Source organism: Myzus persicae, unplaced genomic scaffold, assembly GCF_001856785.1.
Source record: "Myzus persicae strain clone G006 unplaced genomic scaffold, MPER_G0061.0, whole genome shotgun sequence".
Taxonomy (NCBI): Eukaryota; Metazoa; Arthropoda; class Insecta; order Hemiptera; family Aphididae; genus Myzus; species Myzus persicae.
Window position 1 is genome coordinate 28176 of NW_019104047.1, and position 21335 is coordinate 49510.

The 21335-nt window shown below is 32.8% G+C and overlaps 2 protein-coding genes across 2 annotated transcripts; both read left to right on the forward strand.

Moving 5' to 3' along the window:
• The first annotated feature begins 12630 nt into the window (after window positions 1–12630).
• Window positions 12631–14509, forward strand: LOC111038051. The gene is made up of 3 exons (XM_022320976.1): window positions 12631–14017; window positions 14076–14283; window positions 14360–14509. The coding sequence occupies exons 1-3, from the start codon at window positions 13905–13907 to the stop codon at window positions 14507–14509; spliced, it is 471 nt and encodes a 156-aa protein (XP_022176668.1). The 5' UTR covers window positions 12631–13904.
• Window positions 14510–15323: 814 nt separating this feature from the next.
• On the forward strand, window positions 15324–18800 carry LOC111038057. The gene is made up of 3 exons (XM_022320981.1): window positions 15324–15648; window positions 17992–18148; window positions 18210–18800. Exons 1-3 carry the CDS (start codon window positions 15495–15497, stop codon window positions 18769–18771), a joined length of 873 nt encoding a protein of 290 aa, XP_022176673.1. The 5' UTR covers window positions 15324–15494; the 3' UTR covers window positions 18772–18800.
• Window positions 18801–21335: the final 2535 nt, after the last annotated feature.

Consider the following 21335-nt stretch of genomic DNA (forward strand, 5'->3'; position numbering starts at 1 on the left):
TTTATTCCGTCCCACCTTCTTACGGTCGGTCGTATTATTATTATATTATGTGTTATTCGTATACAACACTGCAGACCGATCTATACAACAAATTGGACGTGTACACATATATTGTGTTTATTGCGAGTCAAATCAAAATAAACTTGATTTTGTTTTTTCTTTTTACAATAATATGGTGTTAAAAATAATAAAAAAGACATTAGTGTTCTCGAAATGCTTATTATTCTTGACTTTTGATAATTTACGATGGTCAATGTTACTTTCGAACGGTTTGTATAGGGATTGGAAGAGTGTGATCAAACAGAACCGTTTCTTCGCATTGCGTGCAAAACTAAGAACTATGTCATTTTAAACAAGGATTGATCAGAGCTACCCTCTCAAAGATTGAATCGGTGATGGAACTTAAATTGAGGTCAAGTGAATGGAATGGTTCGGATTTCGGATACGATCGTGAAAATACATTCAAATAACGTGCTAAATATTGGCATAGACAAATTTTGGAAATGGGTGGTACTGACAAAAAGGTACATTAATTATTTGGCAGGTATCAATATGAATATTTTTAAACATAAAGCACATTATTGTACTTAAAATGAATGTTATTTACGTACAGAAAATATGTAACATATATTGCAATGAAAAATTCGTTTATTGAATTAAACAAATAATAAATGTACTTAAGTTGGAAAATATTTATGATGGATTATTTCACCAATAATGCTAATTCTAATACTTCTTTATAGTCAATACTATAAAGTATAGAATAAATATCTCAGAGAAATTATTTTTTTGAACGGCACAATTTCTTTTCTCACTGCACAAATTGTGTCTAAATGCGCACTAAAAAAAAATCTGCACAGAGTTACATCGACAGCTACTAGCTGGTAATATTTAAATATATTGAAATACGGCAACAAACGCAGTAGTCCTTTGGGACATAATCATGTACCTATACAGTAACCTACATGTTATTTTTGTTTTTTATGCAGATTTCTCATAACTTACAGTCTATAATCTATCCGACTGTCGAAGAAACGCGAGAAGAGTAGGCGTAGTTGAAGTTTATCTACCCATAGTACACCGGCGTTTATATAGGTACGTACATATACGATGCTATGACTATATTATTATATCTGTATAATATCTTTATAACGCTAGAGCAATCGCGCCGTATATACGAGCTGTCTCTTTCCCCGTAAGTATTTATACATGTACATTATATATAGGTTTACGATCGATAAACAGAAATAAAATAAAATACCAACAAACAACCGTATGGCCGCATCACTAATGTATATAACATACGATATATACCTCGCAGCATAAGCTGATAAGAGTGATATGCCACCCGGTGGACAGGCGGAGGAACAGTCGCAAAGCCAAGCCCTTGCAAGGTCCCCCCGCCTACAGGTTGCAGTTGTCCTGCTCAGTCATAGATGTGACTACGGTGTCAGCAGATTCACTTGCATTTAACATTTTCAAAAGAACCACCATGATGTTGGTTGACAGCATAGAAATACTGTATGTTTTTATTATTAATGTGCAATATTAGTTCCAGTTATTAGTTTTGTATTTTTGAGTTTAGACCTATAATTAAATTGCTAATAGTATACTACTATAAATTATAATACGAAACACAGTAGTATTAAAACAGTTTTTTATTTTTAATTATTCTCATATATGTATTCATTTACTGCAGTGGCACATTAAATTTACAAAAAGCAAACGAGTTGTTGATAAATTATAATTATTATGGAGATTTTACAGAAGAAACTAAAAAAATCATCAAACGAATTATTTTGAGCATCAATCACACTGTCTCGTTCTTCTGTAACTCCGCGATTTTTAAAAAGAGAGGAACTAAACATTTTTTTTAGAGCCTGCGATTAAACATTATTTAGGACGAATTCTAGTCTGCACACCATATGGAGAGTGGTGTATACTGTACAATAATACGGTTATGAACCTACTATACCTAATGTTTTACGATATCGTATTGCATCGGGTCTCAAACACTGCTCAGGCCACAGTGTGAGGACGACGACGGTCGTCCCGAACCCGAGTGAAAATACTATTATAGCGCTGCATCGGCGTTTGTGTATCGAAAAATCGCTGTGCGCGCAGCGGACGGACGGAAAGATATATAATAAAAATCGCACACGTGCATCGAAAACGGGTAGATCGAAAACCGAGAAAGAGATAGTTAGATGCAGAGTGAGGGCGACGGAGAGAAAAAGCACCGCACGCGCGCTCGTCGGAGAGCGCATTTGTCGCGTCGCTCGGTCGCGTGAAATCCGCGTGTAAATGATCGTGTCCGGAGATAGCCGATAGCCGGCGACGCCGCCGCAGTCGAGGCGAGCACACACACACATATTATATTATATGGTAGGTAGATTATATACCCATACTCGCATGTGTCTATATATATATATATATATACATTATATAATATTTATGTATATATAGTATTATGTACAATATACGTACCAAAGTGTCGTCGTCGTCGCCGCCGCCGCTGCGCGTATTGTGCAGACAAAATGGTACTTTCGAGATTTCCATCGCACCCCGCCGCCGCCGCCGCCAATAATTCACAATAATATCTGGCTACCATATCGTTTATTGCTTGTTAACGTTTTTTTTCCCTCTTCTTTCTTTCGTTTTTTTTTTTATTTTTTTTACGCATTTATATCCATCCTCTGGCCGGTACGCCGACGGCCGATCTTCGTATACGATATAAGTTCAACTCGCGCGCGCGAGAGCGGACCACCTGACAAAAGGCGTCATAAAAAACGGCGGCGGACATCGCGTGCAGATGCGTGCAATACGCGTAGGTAAGCGAGTGGTTTTCGTTCGTTTGTTCGGATTTTTTTTTATTATTATTTCCCTCTATCTCTATCCGACGACCGGCTCTGACCGTCGTCGCCGAGACGGCGTTTGTTCGAGTCTGGTGAACTGTGAACAAATATATATCGACAGGGGTCCGTCGCGGGAGGACTGGGTCACAAATTTTCCGCGCGAGTGTTATATTTTATACTATTTTATGGGTGTATCGAGAAACTATCGCACGAGCGAATTATCACAATCGAGTTTTTATTTATTTTATTTTTTCAGCGTATACATAATGTAAGTATACACAAGACGCGTACGATTCTGCTGCTGCTGCGACAGAGGTCAACGAGCGTCGCCGATAACTATCGGTTGAAAAAAAAGTAATAATAATAATAATCACACGTTTACCCATATCCACGTCGTTTATATATATGTACTTATATATTATTTATTATTATTATTGTACTCGACGAGATATGACGTCTGGTCCGTAGAAAACCGATACGTATATTTAAACACTCCGCGGCCCGCTTTCTACCTATATATATATGTATACGTATATAGAAATATTATATTATATTATTTATCATTGGAACCCATATGTGGCAAACGCTGGCACCCTCATAAATTTAAGAAAAAAAATTGCGAATCGTTTTCGCAGTCCGTTGCCGAGATGTTTATAAACCAGGCGTTATAATTTGAGCATAATTGTACGGCGAACATAATATATCAACGTTTCTAATGAGACCGGACAAGACATTTATAATAACAATAACGATTTGGTATATAAATATATGATATTCAAGCAGTATCATACTCGTATGGCGTATATTATAAAAACTTAATTCAAAACTAACACTTAAAAAAACTGTTATTGTGGATGTAGGTACCTATAATAACATACGAGACTATAATATGTCAGTATTTGATATAGTAAACGCGGACATTAAAGATGTTTAACATAATAAGTAATAACCGTGTATATAAAGGCAGGTACTGGCTATTTTTTTAAGCACATTTATTTATTTAATTGCTGCCATTAAAACGTTTAATAAGATCGGAAGCACGATAATATTTAAATCGTCTGGTACCTGCATAATGTGTATAGGTACATTCAAAAAAATAATTCTTTTTTTTTACTTTCGGTTCGTTCGACGAATTTATTTTCCAGTCCTATGGCGATATTAATATAACAGTAACACTATATGATTTACAGCGAGTGTTATCTTGGAATCTGAAGTCCAAAACTCCAAACAAACAATTTCGCCACTCTAAGAGCTATTAACAAAACATTAACGAAAAAACATCTTAAGCACGTCGTTAGATGAATTCAAGAATGCGTGTTACATACATATTACCAACGTAATAAACCTATGCTGACGGGTTGAGATTGAATGAAATATTAAAATGAATGAATAACGTAGGAGATTATAGGACGTGCGCGTTATTATTATTATGTTTATAGGCGCGTCTGCCGTATCATTATAAGTATATCAGAGGTCATCCATTAAGTATACATCAGTGCAATTTATATCAAGCAAATTATTTTTGAACAACCAGTGAATGGGACAGTTAATAGGTATATAGATAAATATTGAACATGTGTAATGTTACAAATTGTAACGTGTAGGTGCCTATTATATTATATAGCGCGTATAATTAGGAGTGTAACAAGGTGTTTGTAGAATGTAATTGGTACGTTTAATTTCTGTACAAAAGCATCGTTAAGCGTAGGGAATCGACAGATTTTATGTATTCGAACTATCAATTATTAAGCTGTAATGTATGTATTTAACGTTGTTAGTGTAAACTGTGAAAAAAAACCAGTTTTATGAAAACTATTTTCTAGGCCCCGTCCGATCAAAAAAAATGTTTGTAATAATAATTCTGTAACAACATATTATTTTTATGACTATTCGCTATAGATACTCATAATAATATACGTAATAATATTGTAAGGAGCCAGCTACTGCAGTCTGCAGCTGAACGATCACATTCAATATCCGCATCTTAACTTTAAGCAAACAGAAAAAAATACTATGCTATATTGCTATACCTATATTATGTTTGCATATAAGGGAGACGATTATAATAATTTAAAAAATAAATACATCATTATTGGAAAGCATTATTATTTCAGAACATAAGGAATGGAGAAAATTATATTGCATAAATATGGGAAACAGGGGAAAGATTCCACTTACAAGTTTTGTACTTTTTACTGGTGTTCATGTCATTTTATTGTTTGTAGTTCATCCGTCACCGAGCACCGGTGAAATAATGTAGTAATATAATACAGCCACTACCTACTGGAACTTATGCCATAATTTATAATATTATAATATGTTGTTGATAATTATTGCCTGTACATTTTATTTTATTTTGTCAAAAATCAATTCTGTAGATTTAGAAACTAATAAAAAATGTGAGATATTAGTCAGAAATATATTAAAAATAAAATCAATCAATATAATATGAAAAAAGGAATTGATTCACTAACATTTGTAAAATGTGTATCCTACAAATATGAATGTACTTAATTTTTTTTAAAATTTAACCTTTATTTCAATATTATTTTAATTTTTTTAATGTGTAACAATGATATGTAAAATATATAAATTATTGTATTCCCCGACCGAAACTTGGATATTTTTACCTGTTTTGGTCCCGACTGTAACTCGGTATAAACCATATTATATGCAATATGCATATGTGCATCGTTCATAATAAATGCATATCTAATTTATATTATATATTATTTTCAACAATAATGGTGATCGACAATGTAATATTGTAATATCATACATATTCATTATGTCCTACACGCCTGACTTGTTAGTTGGTCCAGTGTCACATACACATAGGTACTTGCACTACACGTCTACACGTTTTCTGGTCTTATGCGCAACGTTTCAGCGTTCTACTGTATCAAACATTTGTTCAATAATCTTATCAAGATTTATCATTTTATCATGGAAAGGTATATTTTAATTTTAAATATTTTTTTTTTTTTATTTATTAATTTTTTATTTTACCTAGTTAGTACTTACATTTTGTATAATAACCTGGCGCATGCGTCCAAACAAGGTTCCCGGTCGCGTATTAGCACAGAACAATATAGATGAATAAACACTCGATCAGCTGATCGGGTTACTGTATCCCTACGGTTGAAGTATTGGAAATTGTACCGTATCCGTAATCTGATAATGTTAGCAACGTGTATCCCTCTAAGTTACGGAATTATAAAAACGGAAACAACCAAACCACGCAATGACCAATGTTATTCTTATTATTTTTGTGTGATAATAATGATATGATTTATTTAACAACTTGACTACCACACAGGTTTTTTAAACTTGCCAATCTTGCCATGAGACCCAATATTGGGTCTCATTAAACATTCTTAGATTGCCATGAGAACCATTTCTGGGTCACAGACCACATGTTTTGTTTACTTTTATATCTAGCCCTTAACTACACGCGCTGGTGTACTTTGTACACCAATATTTTTGTTTATCTTGTTTTATTTTAGTTTTTATTGGTTTTCAGTTATTCTCCTAATCTAAACTTTTCTTATCTAATATGTAATAGTTATTAATCCATTTCAGTCGTCATTTGATGTTTGTAGCCACACAAACAAGCTCCGTATAAAATATTTTGGTATCGGTGAACGAAATACACCGCGCGTGTAATAATATAAGTATTTTTTACGTCTTATATTGACTCATAATTCCGTTTATTTTTCTAATATTTTATTATTATATAATCATTATATTATTTAATCATATTATTATTATTATACTAGGTCAAAGCTTACGCCAAATGATGTGAATGACATATTAGATATGGAAACGTCAGAAGAAGAAGTGGGAGGTGATGAAGACGACAATGAAGTAAGAATAGTAAATAATAGTGATCATGACAGTAACTCGTGCTTGGAATACAGTTCATTTGAGGATTCCGATAGTGATGATGATAATATTGAGCTTGAATATTTTATCGGTAAAGATAAAGCAACAAAATGGTCTAAGACACCATTGACAAGTAAATTTGCTAAAACTAAAAAAAAAAATATAATAAATATAATACCTGGTTCAAAATTTACAACTGAAGAAATTCAAAATGAAGTAGGGGCTTTCCACATAATATTTTCAGACAAAATGGTTGATGAAATTATTCATTACACCAATATGTATATTTCGACAGTTCAAAAAAACTATAAAAGAGATAGAGATGCCAAATTTATAACAAAAAATGAAATGATGGCATTTTTTGGTTTGTTGATTTTGTCAGGAATAAAAAAAGGGAATCACACCAACTTTCTTGAACTTTGGGCTACAGATGGTACTGGAATTGAAGTTTTTCGGGCTTGTATGGGCTGTAACCGTTTCCTTTTTATTTTGAGTTCAATAAGATTCGACGATAGAGTGTCAATTCCGTCCTAGCGTCAATTCCGTCCTACTCCGCATGTCAATTCCGTCCTACTCCGCACGTCAATTCCGTCCTACTCCGCAGTCAATTCCGTCCTACTCCGCAGTCAATTCCGTCCTACTCCGCTGTCAATTCCGTCCTACTCCGCATTGATGATTGGATGACAAGGCACGGGCTGGAGCTAGCCCATCAGAAGACGGAGGCGGTGATCCTGTCGAGGAGGCGGGCGTTCGTCCCCCCTAGGTTATCGATCGGAGGCCACCCGATCACATTATACGGAAAGATCAGATACCTAGGGGTGATCCTGGATAAGAAACTAACTTTTGCGCCCCACGTTGATACCGTGGCTAAGAAGGCCTCTAGGACGGCAGCTGCGCTGGCCAGGCTGATGCCGAATATCGGAGGCCCCAGCGAATGGAAGAGGAAACTGCTCGGCACCGTCGTAGATAGCCAGTTGCTCTACGCAGCACCCTCCTGGATCGGCAGGGCGTCCGTCGTGGCCAGAACCAGAGCCAACCTGATCCGCCCCCAGAGAGCGGCAGCGCTGAGGACCATTCGGGCCTACCGCACAGTCTCGGACGAGGCTGCCCTGGTTTTGGCCTCGACGGTGCCAGCGGACCTCCTCGGCCTGGAACGCGGCAGGATCCAGTCGCGCCTGACTGCGGAGATCGCTCCCGATACACCGCGGCCATCCAAGGCCTTCGTCAGGAGAGAAGAAAGAGTGCGGACCATTGTAGCTTGGCAGCACCGATGGGAGTCCACTACAAAGGCGTCATGGACTAGGCGTTGCATCCCGTCGATTGGAAGATGGTTGGGTAGAACGGTCCCGCTAGTGCCTCTGTCGTACCACATGACACAGGCACTTTCGGGACACGGCTGCTTCCAGTCCTACCTTTATAAGCGTGCCAGGGCCCCCAGCCCAATGTGTCTGCAGTGACTTGCGGAAGAGGATACAGCCGAGCACACGCTCCTGGGTTGCCCCTACTGGAGCGCCTTCCGGGCCCCCCTGGTCACCCAGCTGGGACACAGCCCATCCGTAGCCGACATCGCCAACATCGTGTGCGGCCCTCCGTTCGACCAGCTGCCAGCCGACCAGCACGAAAAGTGGGCACTCCTCAGAGCCGCCGAGGAAACGTTCCGGGGGTTCTACCAGATGGTCGAGGGGATCCTGACGGCGAAGGAAGACGAAGAGAGAGCCCGCCAGGCAGCAGTGCCAGATTGAGTATACTTAGTTAAGTCACCTTACCTGTAGCCGAAGGCACCGTTGGGAGGGTAGAGCCTCCCGTTTGTTGTAAAAACTATAACCGAGACCGGTCCTCCTGCCCGAAAATAGAAGCAAAGTCGTCTACCGTAGCCGAAGGCACCGTTGGGAGGGTAGAGCCTCCCGTTTGTTGTAACCATTATACTTGTTATTATTAAGTGATGAGTAGTAGCGGGGGACTGTCCCACTACTACATTTATTGTAATGTGTTTTGATTTCTTTTCAATAAACGATGGGGGCCAGAGGGGAAGTAATGCTAACGCGGTCCCCTCTCTGGTTCTCGATACCACACAAAAAAAAAAAAAAAGTACTATTATATAATATTTTCTAACAATTCTCAATTTACAAGCACTATGCGATATGCGTGATGCGTCTGCGTCATTAGTGTACTAGACAGTGTCTCAGTAACAAATATTTTTTTTTTTGCGTATATGTTAAATTTATTGAATTTACCCATTACCTATTTATTAAAATGTTCAGTANGAAGATCTGAGGACAAACTAGCTGCTGTGAGGTCAATGCTTGATCAATTTGTATATAATTGTAAAACAAGTTACTGCCTTAGTGAATATTTGACCATTGACGAAATGTTAGTCCCATTTAGAGGTCGTTGTAGTTTTATTCAGTATATACCAAGTAAACCTGCAAAATATGGCTTGAAAATATTTGCACTGGTTGATGCAAAATCATTTTATACAGGGAATTTAGAAATTTATTGTGGGACGCAACCAGACGGGCCTTACAATATGTCTTCCAAGCCATTTGATATTGTCATGAGATTACTTGACAATGTAACGGGATCAAATCGTAACCTAACATGTGATAATTGGTATACTAGTTATCCCTTGGCTACTGAATTACTAAAAAAGCAAACAACTATAGTAGGAACATTGAGAAAAAATAAAAAGGAGATTCCAGTAGACTTTCAACCACATAAAAATAAATCAATTAATTCTTCATTTTTTGGATTTCAAAAAGAAATAATGATAACATCATATACTCCTAAAAAAAATAAAGCTGTAATTCTATTATCAACTATGCATAATGATACGTCAGTAAATAGTGAGACAAAAAAACCTGAAGTTATACACTTTTACAATTCCACAAAAGGAGGCGTGGACACTGTCGACCAAATGTGTGGGAATTATTCAGTCTCTAGAAGAACACGCAGATGGCCTTTATCAATATTTTTTCAACTTCTCAACATTGCAGGTATAAATGCAAATATTCTGTATAACAATACACAAATAGAAAAAAAACATAAGAATAGGAGGTCATTTCTAAAATCACTTTCAATGAATTTGATGAATAATCACTTGAGTGAAAGATCACAGATGACAAATCTCCCTACTGACATAAAACATTTTTTATCAAAATATGAAACAAAAGAAGTGGACGTTCAAGAACCTCCAACAAAAATACGAAGTCGGTGCTATTTGTGTGGAAGAGCCAAAAATAGGGTGACAACAATACAATGTTCTTCATGTCAGAAGTTTACATGTAAAGAGCACGTAAAACTGTAAAAGCTGTTGTCAGATGTGAAAGATGTATAATAAGTCAGGATAGTCAGGATAGTGAGTAAGATTTAATTTAAGTTAGTAAAAATTATTTGACAATTAAGACATTTTTACTTTTATCAATTATAATATATAGTAATAACAAAATTTTTTTTTTATTAAATTTTCTTTTTATAATTAAATTTAAAACAATATTAAGTAGTACTTTGTTCTTTTATTAGTAAATAAAGTCAAATATATATGCAATACGACATTGATTTCTGTGTAAAACAAATTGGTGTATAAAATACACCGCGCGTGTAATTATTGAAAAAAAAATGGCGCGTGTAGCTAAGGGCTAGTACTAGCACAGAACAAACAGAAGGGAATCTTAAGGCTCATCGAAAAACCGTTCGACATTTCTGAATTTTAAACGTGCTGCCACATACCGAGAAATTCCTTTTTTTTAAGTTTTCTGTGGTTTGTGACTACACTGTTAGTCGGCAATTTCACTCATAACAACAACAACACATGGTTAACCATACCTGATAACATAGATTATAAATCGGTTTGATCACGATTAAAGATATACAGGTTGCACATCGTCCTATAATAAACGGTTTTCAGATTGATTTACAAAGTGACTATATAAANTTGATTATTTTCCGATTATGTGATAAGACAACTGTAGTGATATGTGATACTGATAACACTATTGCTGATAAGAGGCGCTGTCTCTAGACGCTCGTATTATAAATCGGTTTGATCACGATTAAAGATATACAGGTTGCACATCGTCCTATAATAAACGGTTTTCAGATTGATTTACAAAGTGACTATATAAAACAGCTGTAAATAATTAACTCTAGCGCCCATGTGTCGAAATTCAGAACTAATTTTAAAGTATCTCGCATATTATTATGATAATATGCAGGTGATATAATATACTTTACCGCCTTTTTAATATTTGAAAGTGACTGTGAATCGGTATTCGTATTTATCGTAACATTATTACCTATTTAAAATGACTTGCTGTGTTCCTTCATGTAAATCTAAAAATAAAAGTACTTTCCTTCTTCCTAAAGATGAAACTTTGTTGCATCTGTGGGAACAATCGATTAGCTTTAAATTAAAGCCAACTTCCAGAATTTGCGAATTACATTTTGAAACAGACGACGTTATAAAAACATGGGAATCTGGTCAAGGTATAAATAAATATATTGTAAGTATAAAATATCAATTTTATTTCATTAACAAATCCTTAATATTAAAATTAACTAAAAGTTGAAGAATTAAAAAAAAATTGATGTAATTATTGAAGATGGATGTTGGGAATTGGATGATGTTTTGTTAGACCATGATTATGCAGATGCAACAGTATTTGATTGTGTAGTCTATTTTTTGGCAGGGTAATAACTTAAAAACCTCTAAATTTATTTTATAAAAAAATATATATTAATATTTACATAAATATATTTAATAGATACATAGCAAAGCGTTTAGTTAACAAAACTAAATGCTTAATTTGCATTGAAGGATTAAACTTAAATACGTCATCAGTAGGCCAAGAGGCTGCTTTAGTCCAAGCAAAGAGTAAAGGATACCTTACACATCCAGACCACAATTTATTTAAAACTAATGCCGGGTTGCATGAAAAAATTATTAATTTAACGGCCCAATAAAATTAAAATGGACCAATCATGGGCCGCTAAACCATGTTTAAGGGATCATTAGCTCACTATTGATTCGTTAAATGTTAAGTGATTGCTTATGCAACCAGGCAATGTTTGAAAAACATGCTAACTCAAATGATGTGTTTGAGATGTTAACGAATATTTTTTCATATTACATTACAATGAGAATGAGACAGTACACTTATCAAGAAAATCAAAAAAACCTAAAAAAAAAATAAAACTAAAAAAAAATTGTCTAAATTAGTTACATGTTAGAATTTTTATTTATACCTAGTGTTTATGTTTATAATAGTTAATAGTTTATAGTTTTAAAGTTTATAGTTATAACTAATAAATATGTCTTACATTTATTTCAAAGGAAAAATAGTATTTACTTTTAATTTTAATAATGTTATGAACACAATTTAAAATACACTTTGGACCACGGTTAAAGATATATATTGTTAACATTTATAATATGGAATATTTCCGCTTGGAGCGCTACACATTAATTGTTGCAATAGTCATATCGTATATGAGAAATATGAGAGAGATGGGGGTCGTTCTCCGACAAACATAAATTTGATAACATAATTTAACCTCAAATATTGTCCAATACCAACATAATTTGAATTAAATTGATATTAGGGAAATGTTGTACCAAACATACTACCGTACTTGTCGAAGTATCGGACTATTATTGAACAAAATATATTACAACATGAACATACCAAATTATTATTAAGCTCTGGTAATTTTTATAAAAATGGAAATTTAATCGTTATCAAATTACATTAAAAGTAAAGTAACTTGGCAATATAAAAATGTATAATGCATAATGAAAACGAAATACATTTTTACGACGATGACGACTAATAAATAAATTTAAGAATGTTGTTATCTTGCCCAAGTTTATTTGTATAATAAAAAAACACATTAAAATATCTCTCACATAGCCGTGCACATAATATGGACAATTACAGTAAAGATATCAATGATCTTTTAATCAACATTTTATCTTATTAAATATTAAAGCATGAAGTAAAATGGCAAGAATACCCAATACAATTATATAATCTTTAACAGATATTAGGATCTACCTGAATATCCTATAAAATAGCTTTGTAGATATTATACAATATATTACTTCTCAATGACCTTTACAATAAAGGGTATAAGCTTTAGTAAAATATTATCTATCTTATCTTTTTCTACATTTAATACATTAATAGACTACAAAATTGTACATCAATTGCATGTGCATATTATGGTCATTGCTCTGTCATTCCTTTTGAGCTTTGAATGTTGTATTGTTGTATACTATTTCACTTCATATTGAGACTTATTGTGCACTTATATAATTATCCAATATGAATAGAGAACATTTAGATGAGCATAATTACTTTTTGAATCTTCCGGAACAAAATATTGAGGATGTAGATGAAGAAGTCAACGGTAAGTACTTTTTAATATATAATTATTAATTAATATATATAAAAATAATAATATAAAAATAAAATAGAAATTATTACATTCAGTTCATTTGTATGGCATATATAAGGTATTACATTGGAATTATCTATCAATTACATATTAATTTTCACTATATTTCTACAGTTCAAGAACAAGCAATGACATACAAAATAATTCCTGGTGTTAGACTTAAGTCTCAAATATTTTTGGACAATTTAAATCACCGATACTACAAAAGTAAAAGTCGAATTAATAAAATGTGAGTAAAAAAAAAATTATTTTGAGATTTGGTTTATAATTTATAACTATTTAGATATTTAGTATGCGAAAACCAAAAAAATCGCAGAGAGTTTTGTTCTGCCACTGCCTATATAAGCACAAACATGAACGATAATGTTATAACAGTACTAGGACAACACAACCATGATCCTCGGTTAGTAGATGTTCCTATGGTTCATTTGAGAAGAGCTATTGGTACAGCAGGTACAAAACCTGGAACTATGTCCAGCTCTGTTAGAGAAATTTATAACAGAGAAATAGTCGAGTATGTTAAAGAAGTTCAATAATACATAGTTTTAAGTTTAACTAATGGCCATGGTGTTGCTGTAGAGTATTGTCATAACTTATAAGAACAATAAAAAAAAAAGTAATTATAAAAATAATACAATTATTTACTGCCTTAGAAATCCAGAAGGTGCAGTAAATTATACATTTTTGCAATCCCAATTGTGTGTAAAAAAAATGCGTCGGCGCCGTCATCCAAAGAACCCTTCTACAATCGAAGAACTGATAGATATCTTGAGCCAGCAACAAAATTCAGCATATGGATCAACAATGCAGAATCCATCCTCAAAGTAACATTGTACAAGCATTATCTATAAAAATAAAATATTTTTATAAATTTTTATTTAGTTTTTTTCAACAACAATTACCATTAATGGCAGAAGGCGAAAGGGTTGGCATAGTTTTTGCAAATTTAGATGCTATTCAAAAGTATAGGGAAGAGCTCTTTACAGTAACCGTTGCAGGTATTGATGGGACTTTTAAAACGGTTCCCAGATGTCCACCTCAGTTCACCAAAGGTTGTCTTTTGACATTTCAAGTGGTTTTAAAAAATGTAGTAAGTACAATTTTATTAGTATAAATAATTAAATTTTTCTGAAGTACATACCTATTAACTGTATTTTACATTTAAGTCTTTTCCAATGGTTTATGCGCTAACTTCAAAAATGACCCAGGCTGCATATGAATCGTTTTTGATAATTACTCGCCAGATTTTGCCATTAAACTATGCGGAGCTAGTAATTATTTCAGATTTTGAAANTTATAATTCAAATAAAAATTAACTAACACAGAAATTGAAAAATCAGTTATTCACTTTACAGAGTACAGACTTCATATTTTGGAACATAAACACAAAAGACACTGAGGCGAGTAAGCAAGTTGCAAACTTGCAACTTACAACTTTATTACTTATTAGGTTAGGCTAAAGCACGATTATAAAGATTCTTTATAATCGTCGTTTAAGGTAATTACTAATTGCCTCTGTTCAGGGAATAACAGTCGCGCTAGAAACAAAGAATAATGGGAATTATCTTTCTACCGGCAGCACTGATATTCCACCAGGTGTTGCAAATCTGTGCCCCATAAGAACCCATGTTAAACTGAAAAGGTGTCTCTTCTGGTTATTCTGTGGTATAGATATCTGTGAGTACTAGTTAACATTGATTATGATTCTAATACCAGAATCAGAATGTACAATGTTGCCACTTTATTTAGATATCATTAGCACTCCACAAATATTTTTTTTCCCGGAGTTATCACATTTTTTATCTAAATACATTTGTTTTAATATTAATATGATCTTAACGCGAATTGTACTACTGATAAAAACCTAAATAGGCTCTAAATGCACCTTGTGCAAATAATTTTATCATATTATATGAACATGTGCTAATGTATGATAAGAAATATAACAGATTATTTTGAATTTTGTTTGTGATATTAAATAATACCTAATTATTATTTATTGCTAAGTTATTTAATATTTTATTATGATTTATGACAACTGTCTAAAGGTACGGTTTCGTTTCTGCAGTTGACTGCAGCGGCGGCTGCACGCAGTCGCTGCTGCGTCCGCCGCATTTAGTGCTTACATGGGTTTTTACAGAAACGGTTTTGTTTACGCGACCGCCGCACCTGCTGCATGCAGTCGACTGCAGCGACTGGTTGTGTGACCAGTGGTGTGCAGTCGGTCGCAAGTCATCACTAGTAGTCGCAACGACTGAATTCATTTTTTGAAGACTATTTTCATTTGGTTCCCTCAACAAAATGAGTTTTTCAAAAGATGATGATGCAAAACTTTGCGAACTTGTGTCCAGCTATCCATCATTGTATGACTATAGTCATAAAGATTTCAAAGACATTACATTAAAGGAAAATATATGGAAAGAAATTGCGACTTCATTGGGAAATAATAAAACTGGTAAGTGCCTATATTATAATATGATATTATCTACATTATTTTAATCAGAATATCAGAATATCAGAGCCATAACAAGTTTCATTAGTGGTATTGACCATCATAGCATATTTCCGTTGTTAAAAATTTTAAAATAAAACTACTAGTTACTACTAGTTTACAGTTGAAGTATGTTCCGAGGTGGTGGTATAAGCAGAGTATAAAATGATTATTATAAACAAATTGTAACAATAATCAAATAATCAATAATTGGCATTTCACTGACAATCACTGTAAAATACGTAATATTTTTTTGTATAAAATAAATTGTTTTGAGCGTTATTAAACTTTTTAGCATTATTAATTTATAATGACAAATATATTAGATTATCTAGACATATATAATTAAATATTAAATTTTTAGTCAAAATTAAAAACAAACTTAAATATTATAGAAATTTAAAATAATAATATAATTTATTATTATTGTTATTAGTAATCTAAAATTAAACATTAATTACTAATAATAATTAAAGAAATAGTGGAAAATACTAATAAGTAGGGATAAATATTAATAGACAATAAAGGATTATCATAAAAAAATATTATGTTCTAAAAACTATTTGGTTTTGCCAATTTAATTTTCCTTCTTCATTGAAAAATGATTTAAAGGCATCCCGAACTTCAAATCCTTCAGTATTTCCATACCCTCCATGCCTGACCAATGGTAACATATTTGTATGTGTAGTATCTATTGGTTCTTGTTCTATTTGTTGTATATGACGCTCTTCATACCCATCGCGAATTAAATTATGCAAACAACATGTAGCAGTAATTAATAAATCACAAGTTTCCGGTTTGATTGCGATAGGTGTGTAATAAATTCTAAATATTTGACTTAAAAGTCCAAACGCGTTTTCAGACACACGTCTTGCTCGAGATAATCTGTAATTAAAGATTTGTTTTTCAAAATCTTCCTTGGCTTGCGATCTATTGTAAGGTTTCATAATGTGGGTATGTAACCTGAAAGCTTCATCTCCGACTATGATGTATGGTAAACTTTTGTCAGAACCGGGGAGTTGAGTGTTTTCAGGTAATCCAAATTGTTTTGAGTAAATCCGTTTTCCCATAACAGATTTTGAAAATATTCCGCTATCTCCCTCTTTCCCATATGATCCTACGTCAATAGCTATAAACTTAGACTTAGCGTCAACAATCGCTAGTAGCACAATTGAAAAATAGTTTTTATAATTGTAGTAGAGAGATCCTGACTTTTCTGGACATACAACACGGACATGTTTGCCATCTATGGCTCCCACACAGTTCGGAAAATTCCACCTCTCCCAAAATTCTACTGCTCGAGCTTTGAAATCAGTTTTGGTAGGTTGTGGTAAAAGTATAGGCGTTAAATTTGCACATATAGCTGATAACACTTGTTTTATAATATTCGAAATTTCACTATGTGAAATTCGAAAATTATATGCCAATGATCGATATGATTCCCCAGTTGCTAGGTACCTAAAAATTATATTAAAATATTAAAATATTTACTAATAAATAGGTACGAATAATAAATATTTGGGATATCAGCTAGAGGCGGGTCGAACTGCTCGAAGTTTGAAAAATCGAACCGAACTTTAGGTGTTCGGTTCGAGTTCGAAAGTCGAACCAAGTTTTAAAAAAACCGAACCGAACCGGACTCGAACAAAAAAGTTCGAAAATTAAAATAGTTCGAAGACAAAAAATGCAGGAACAGCAAAAAATTCTAACATGTCAAACGTTTCGAACTAAAAATGTTCCCGGTGTTTATTTTATTTAAAATTGTTATTTTGTCTATATAGTTATATAGTATATACTATATTTTATATTATACTATGTATTTAAATTTTAAATATTACAAAAGTAAAATTATAACCACGATAGTGTCCGGGCATTGATTAATTCTTGTGCTGTTGAATTATTTTTAGACTTCGATAATTATTTTTATTTTGTCGTTTTGTACTATTTATTATTTATATAATCGAAGTTTGTATCACGCAGAACAATAATAAAAGCTAATAATAATAATATAGATTAATGTTTATTTTTATTGATTATAGACTACAGTCATTCATAAAATTAAAATATCTTTTAAATTTGCATTGTTAGTAAGGTTTACAAATTTGAAATCATATTATTACATTTTTAAATTTTCAAACAATTGGTAAAATAAAATAAAACTACCTAACAATTTTTACTCTATAGTCTATACAAAATGGATGGGTATAAAATTTAAATTATAAATGTATGATACTATAATATTATTATTCTAAAATCTAAACTAAAATTATAGAACCGACAAAACTTCAATTAAATTAAAATTTGCAGATGATCATTGTAAAAAGAGATGGCGTTCGATTCGGGACCACTTTAAGCGCCTTAAAAGAGAGGGAAAATTAGGGACTGGATCTGCTGCTTGTAAATCACCTAATTGGCCACTCTTTAAATATGTATCCTTCCTTTCACATGTTCCTGAAGAAAGGAGGTAATATTCTATTCCAATCTATTATAATTTGTATAGGCGTTTTAATTTTCTTTTTTAATAGGACCTTATCTAATTTATCGGACACCAGGCAAAACGAAGAGCTGAGTAATGACAGTATATTGGGAGATCAAGATATTGATGTTGAATGTCTTGATACTAGTATTGCATCGGTACAAACTCCACCACCAAGTGACACAGATGGAACCAAGTCAAGAAAAAGAAAATTGGAAAAAGTATCAGAAATGCTAGTTGAAAATAGAGAGTCAAGACTGAAATTAATAGAAACATTGAAAGATGCAAGTCAAAAACAAGAAGATGAAGTAGATGTATTTTATAAAAGTATTTCTCTTTCCGTAAAACGTCTTCCACCTTTATTGAGATCCGAAATCAAGATGCAACATTTACAAAGCTTACATAATATGGAACTAAAACACATGCAGAGTCAATCTCAATACCATCAACCATATTATCCACAACAAAACATACCCGACTATTCATTAGTTCATCAGGCTCAAACATATCAACCATTAGTTCGTCAGACTCAGACAGATCAACCAGAAAACCTAAACTGTCCATCTCAATCCACATCAAAACAATCATTTTATGAGAAACATCCTTATTGACATAATATCATAAAGAAGTGACTGATTTTTTTTTTATTCCATACCTAATTAAATATTTTTGTCTGTTTTCACTATTTTAATTTAATAAACTCTGAGCGAATTTAACTGCAATGTGTGATTTATTTGTTTTTAAAAAGTTAATTTTTTAACTTAACTAGGTTGTTAGTTTATTTTCTAATAAACTTTTGAACTAGTTTAATTGACAGTTGAAATAACTTAGATTTTCACATTTAATTTAAAAAAATAATCTATCAAGTTGAAATGTTGAAATTTTTCGTTTGTAATTTTTTTTCGTTTTATATAAAAATAATCGAACACTATAAAAAACATTTCTGTTATTTTTTTGACAAAAATAATTTTGTATATGGATGTATTTTAGTGGATTAGATAGCTGGCATTATATCATAAAATATACTGTACAATAACAATATTACTAGGCATATTAATATTTTTGCAGTACAAAAATGTGTATGGCAAATGGCAATAGACGCCTTTATAATTTTATAATACAAGACAGGTGTTGACAAAACAACGTGTTGACACAGGCTATAGGTGCCCGTTGGCCGTTTACTTGTATCAACAACGGGTCGACGTTTAAGCGGTGTGTTAAATAAATAAATACCTTAACGTTACAGCAAGTTTTTCCTTTGGTGTTATAGGAAACTTCACAGTAGTTGTTGGAGCTTTAAAAATATGCTGTGCGATGGCAGATAAAACAAAATCAAATTGACATTTTGTCAATCTAAAATAGTTTTGAAATTTACACTCATCATCGATGAGGTGTTTCATAATTAAATTTTCAAACGTCCCTTCATTACGCCTAGCTGTAAACATATTATGAACTTTTTTCCTTTTATTTTTATTCGCGAACAACAGATTTATGATTTGTTCATCTCGTTCTTCTTCTTCAAGAATATGTAGTAGAACAATCCTAGTAACGTCATCCATGGTTGAAAGTTGGTGATACACTGATACTGTGTAAACTGATAAGTTTAAATTTAACTGATTATTGTTGAAATTATTGAAATTATTAGTTGACTGCATGCAGTCAACTGCATAAACAAAACCAATGCTACTGCATGCGACCGTCGTTGCAGCAACTGCGTGCAGCCGCCGCTGCAGTCAACTGCAGAAACGAAACCGTACCTTAAGTGTAAAATCTAATTGCTAAATCAATAACTCATACATANCAGAAGTTAACACTAGTAACTTGTTAGTACTTTCAGCTTTGTTATTTGTACACATGGTTTTTTTAGAACACTATAAGCAGTTTTCCGGCCGTATTATACAATGTAGTATAAATTAAGGTTAAACCGCCGATTTAAAGTTTTACGAAAATGAGTTTTGATATTTTGTTTTTACAGTTGGTCACTCTGACTGTCGGAGTAAAAATTGGTTGTTATCATTTGTCGGAGAACGGCCCTCGTCCGATCGTATATCACCTTATCAGTAGTCGATGTGCAACCTGTATATCTTTAATCGTGGGTTTGATTCACGATTATAGATAGTACTATCACGTTTAAAATCTAGAAATGTCGGACGTAGTTTTATCATCTCTCATAAGAGCCCATGTTAAATGAAATAAGATTCCGTTCTGTTTGTTCTGTGTCTATACTAACTAGATATGGTACTAGACTAGTTTTACATTGACAATAGTGAAGCTCGGCGGCGCGCTCTTATCACGCATCCGCCATATTTTCGGGAGTCAAAACAATGATTTGAATGTATGAAAAAGATACAAGTTAAATTAATGTTCATGAAGTATTAAAAGATTTAAATTTAAACACGCATTCAATTTCAAACCATAACTATATAAATAATAAATCTTACATATTATATAGATTGATAAATGCATATTATAGCAACTATTTGGGACTTACTAAATAACTTGAATGGTAATAGTGTAGTCTCGTGAAATAAACCGCGTTACATCAGTTACATACACAGATATATTTTATATATTTTAAATTACTTTATATAATTATATGTCAGTTAATTAATAATAATAATATAATACAATAATTAATAATAATAATATAATACAATAATTAACTTCATAATATACAAATCACTTCATATCATACTCAATTAATTTCAAAGAAAAATGATTATTCAAATTTATAATTCAGGTATAAGGAGATATATATTTTTAATTTAATATATTATAATATTACTATAGAATACAAATATAAAAATGTCAATACAAAGTAAATAAATAACTAAATACAGTAAAGTAATGGTTGCAATATAATATGAATATATTACTAATGACTAGTATTTTTTGATTACTAATTTTGTTTTAAATAGGTTGGATACTTACCGGAAAAAATGAGTTGACTCTCCAGCTGAAGCCCTATTTTGACAGCCATACGCAACACACGAATGAGGCATATTTAAGTATTAATTAGGAGTACATTTTAAAATCGAATTCCACATGTTTGTCATGACATGTTTGTATTGTATCTAGGTTAATGCAGAAATATTTTGACCCCCGAAAAAATGGCGTCTACATCGACGGTGAGCTTCACCTGATAACGGGAGTTCGCTATCTAGTATAGTATAGA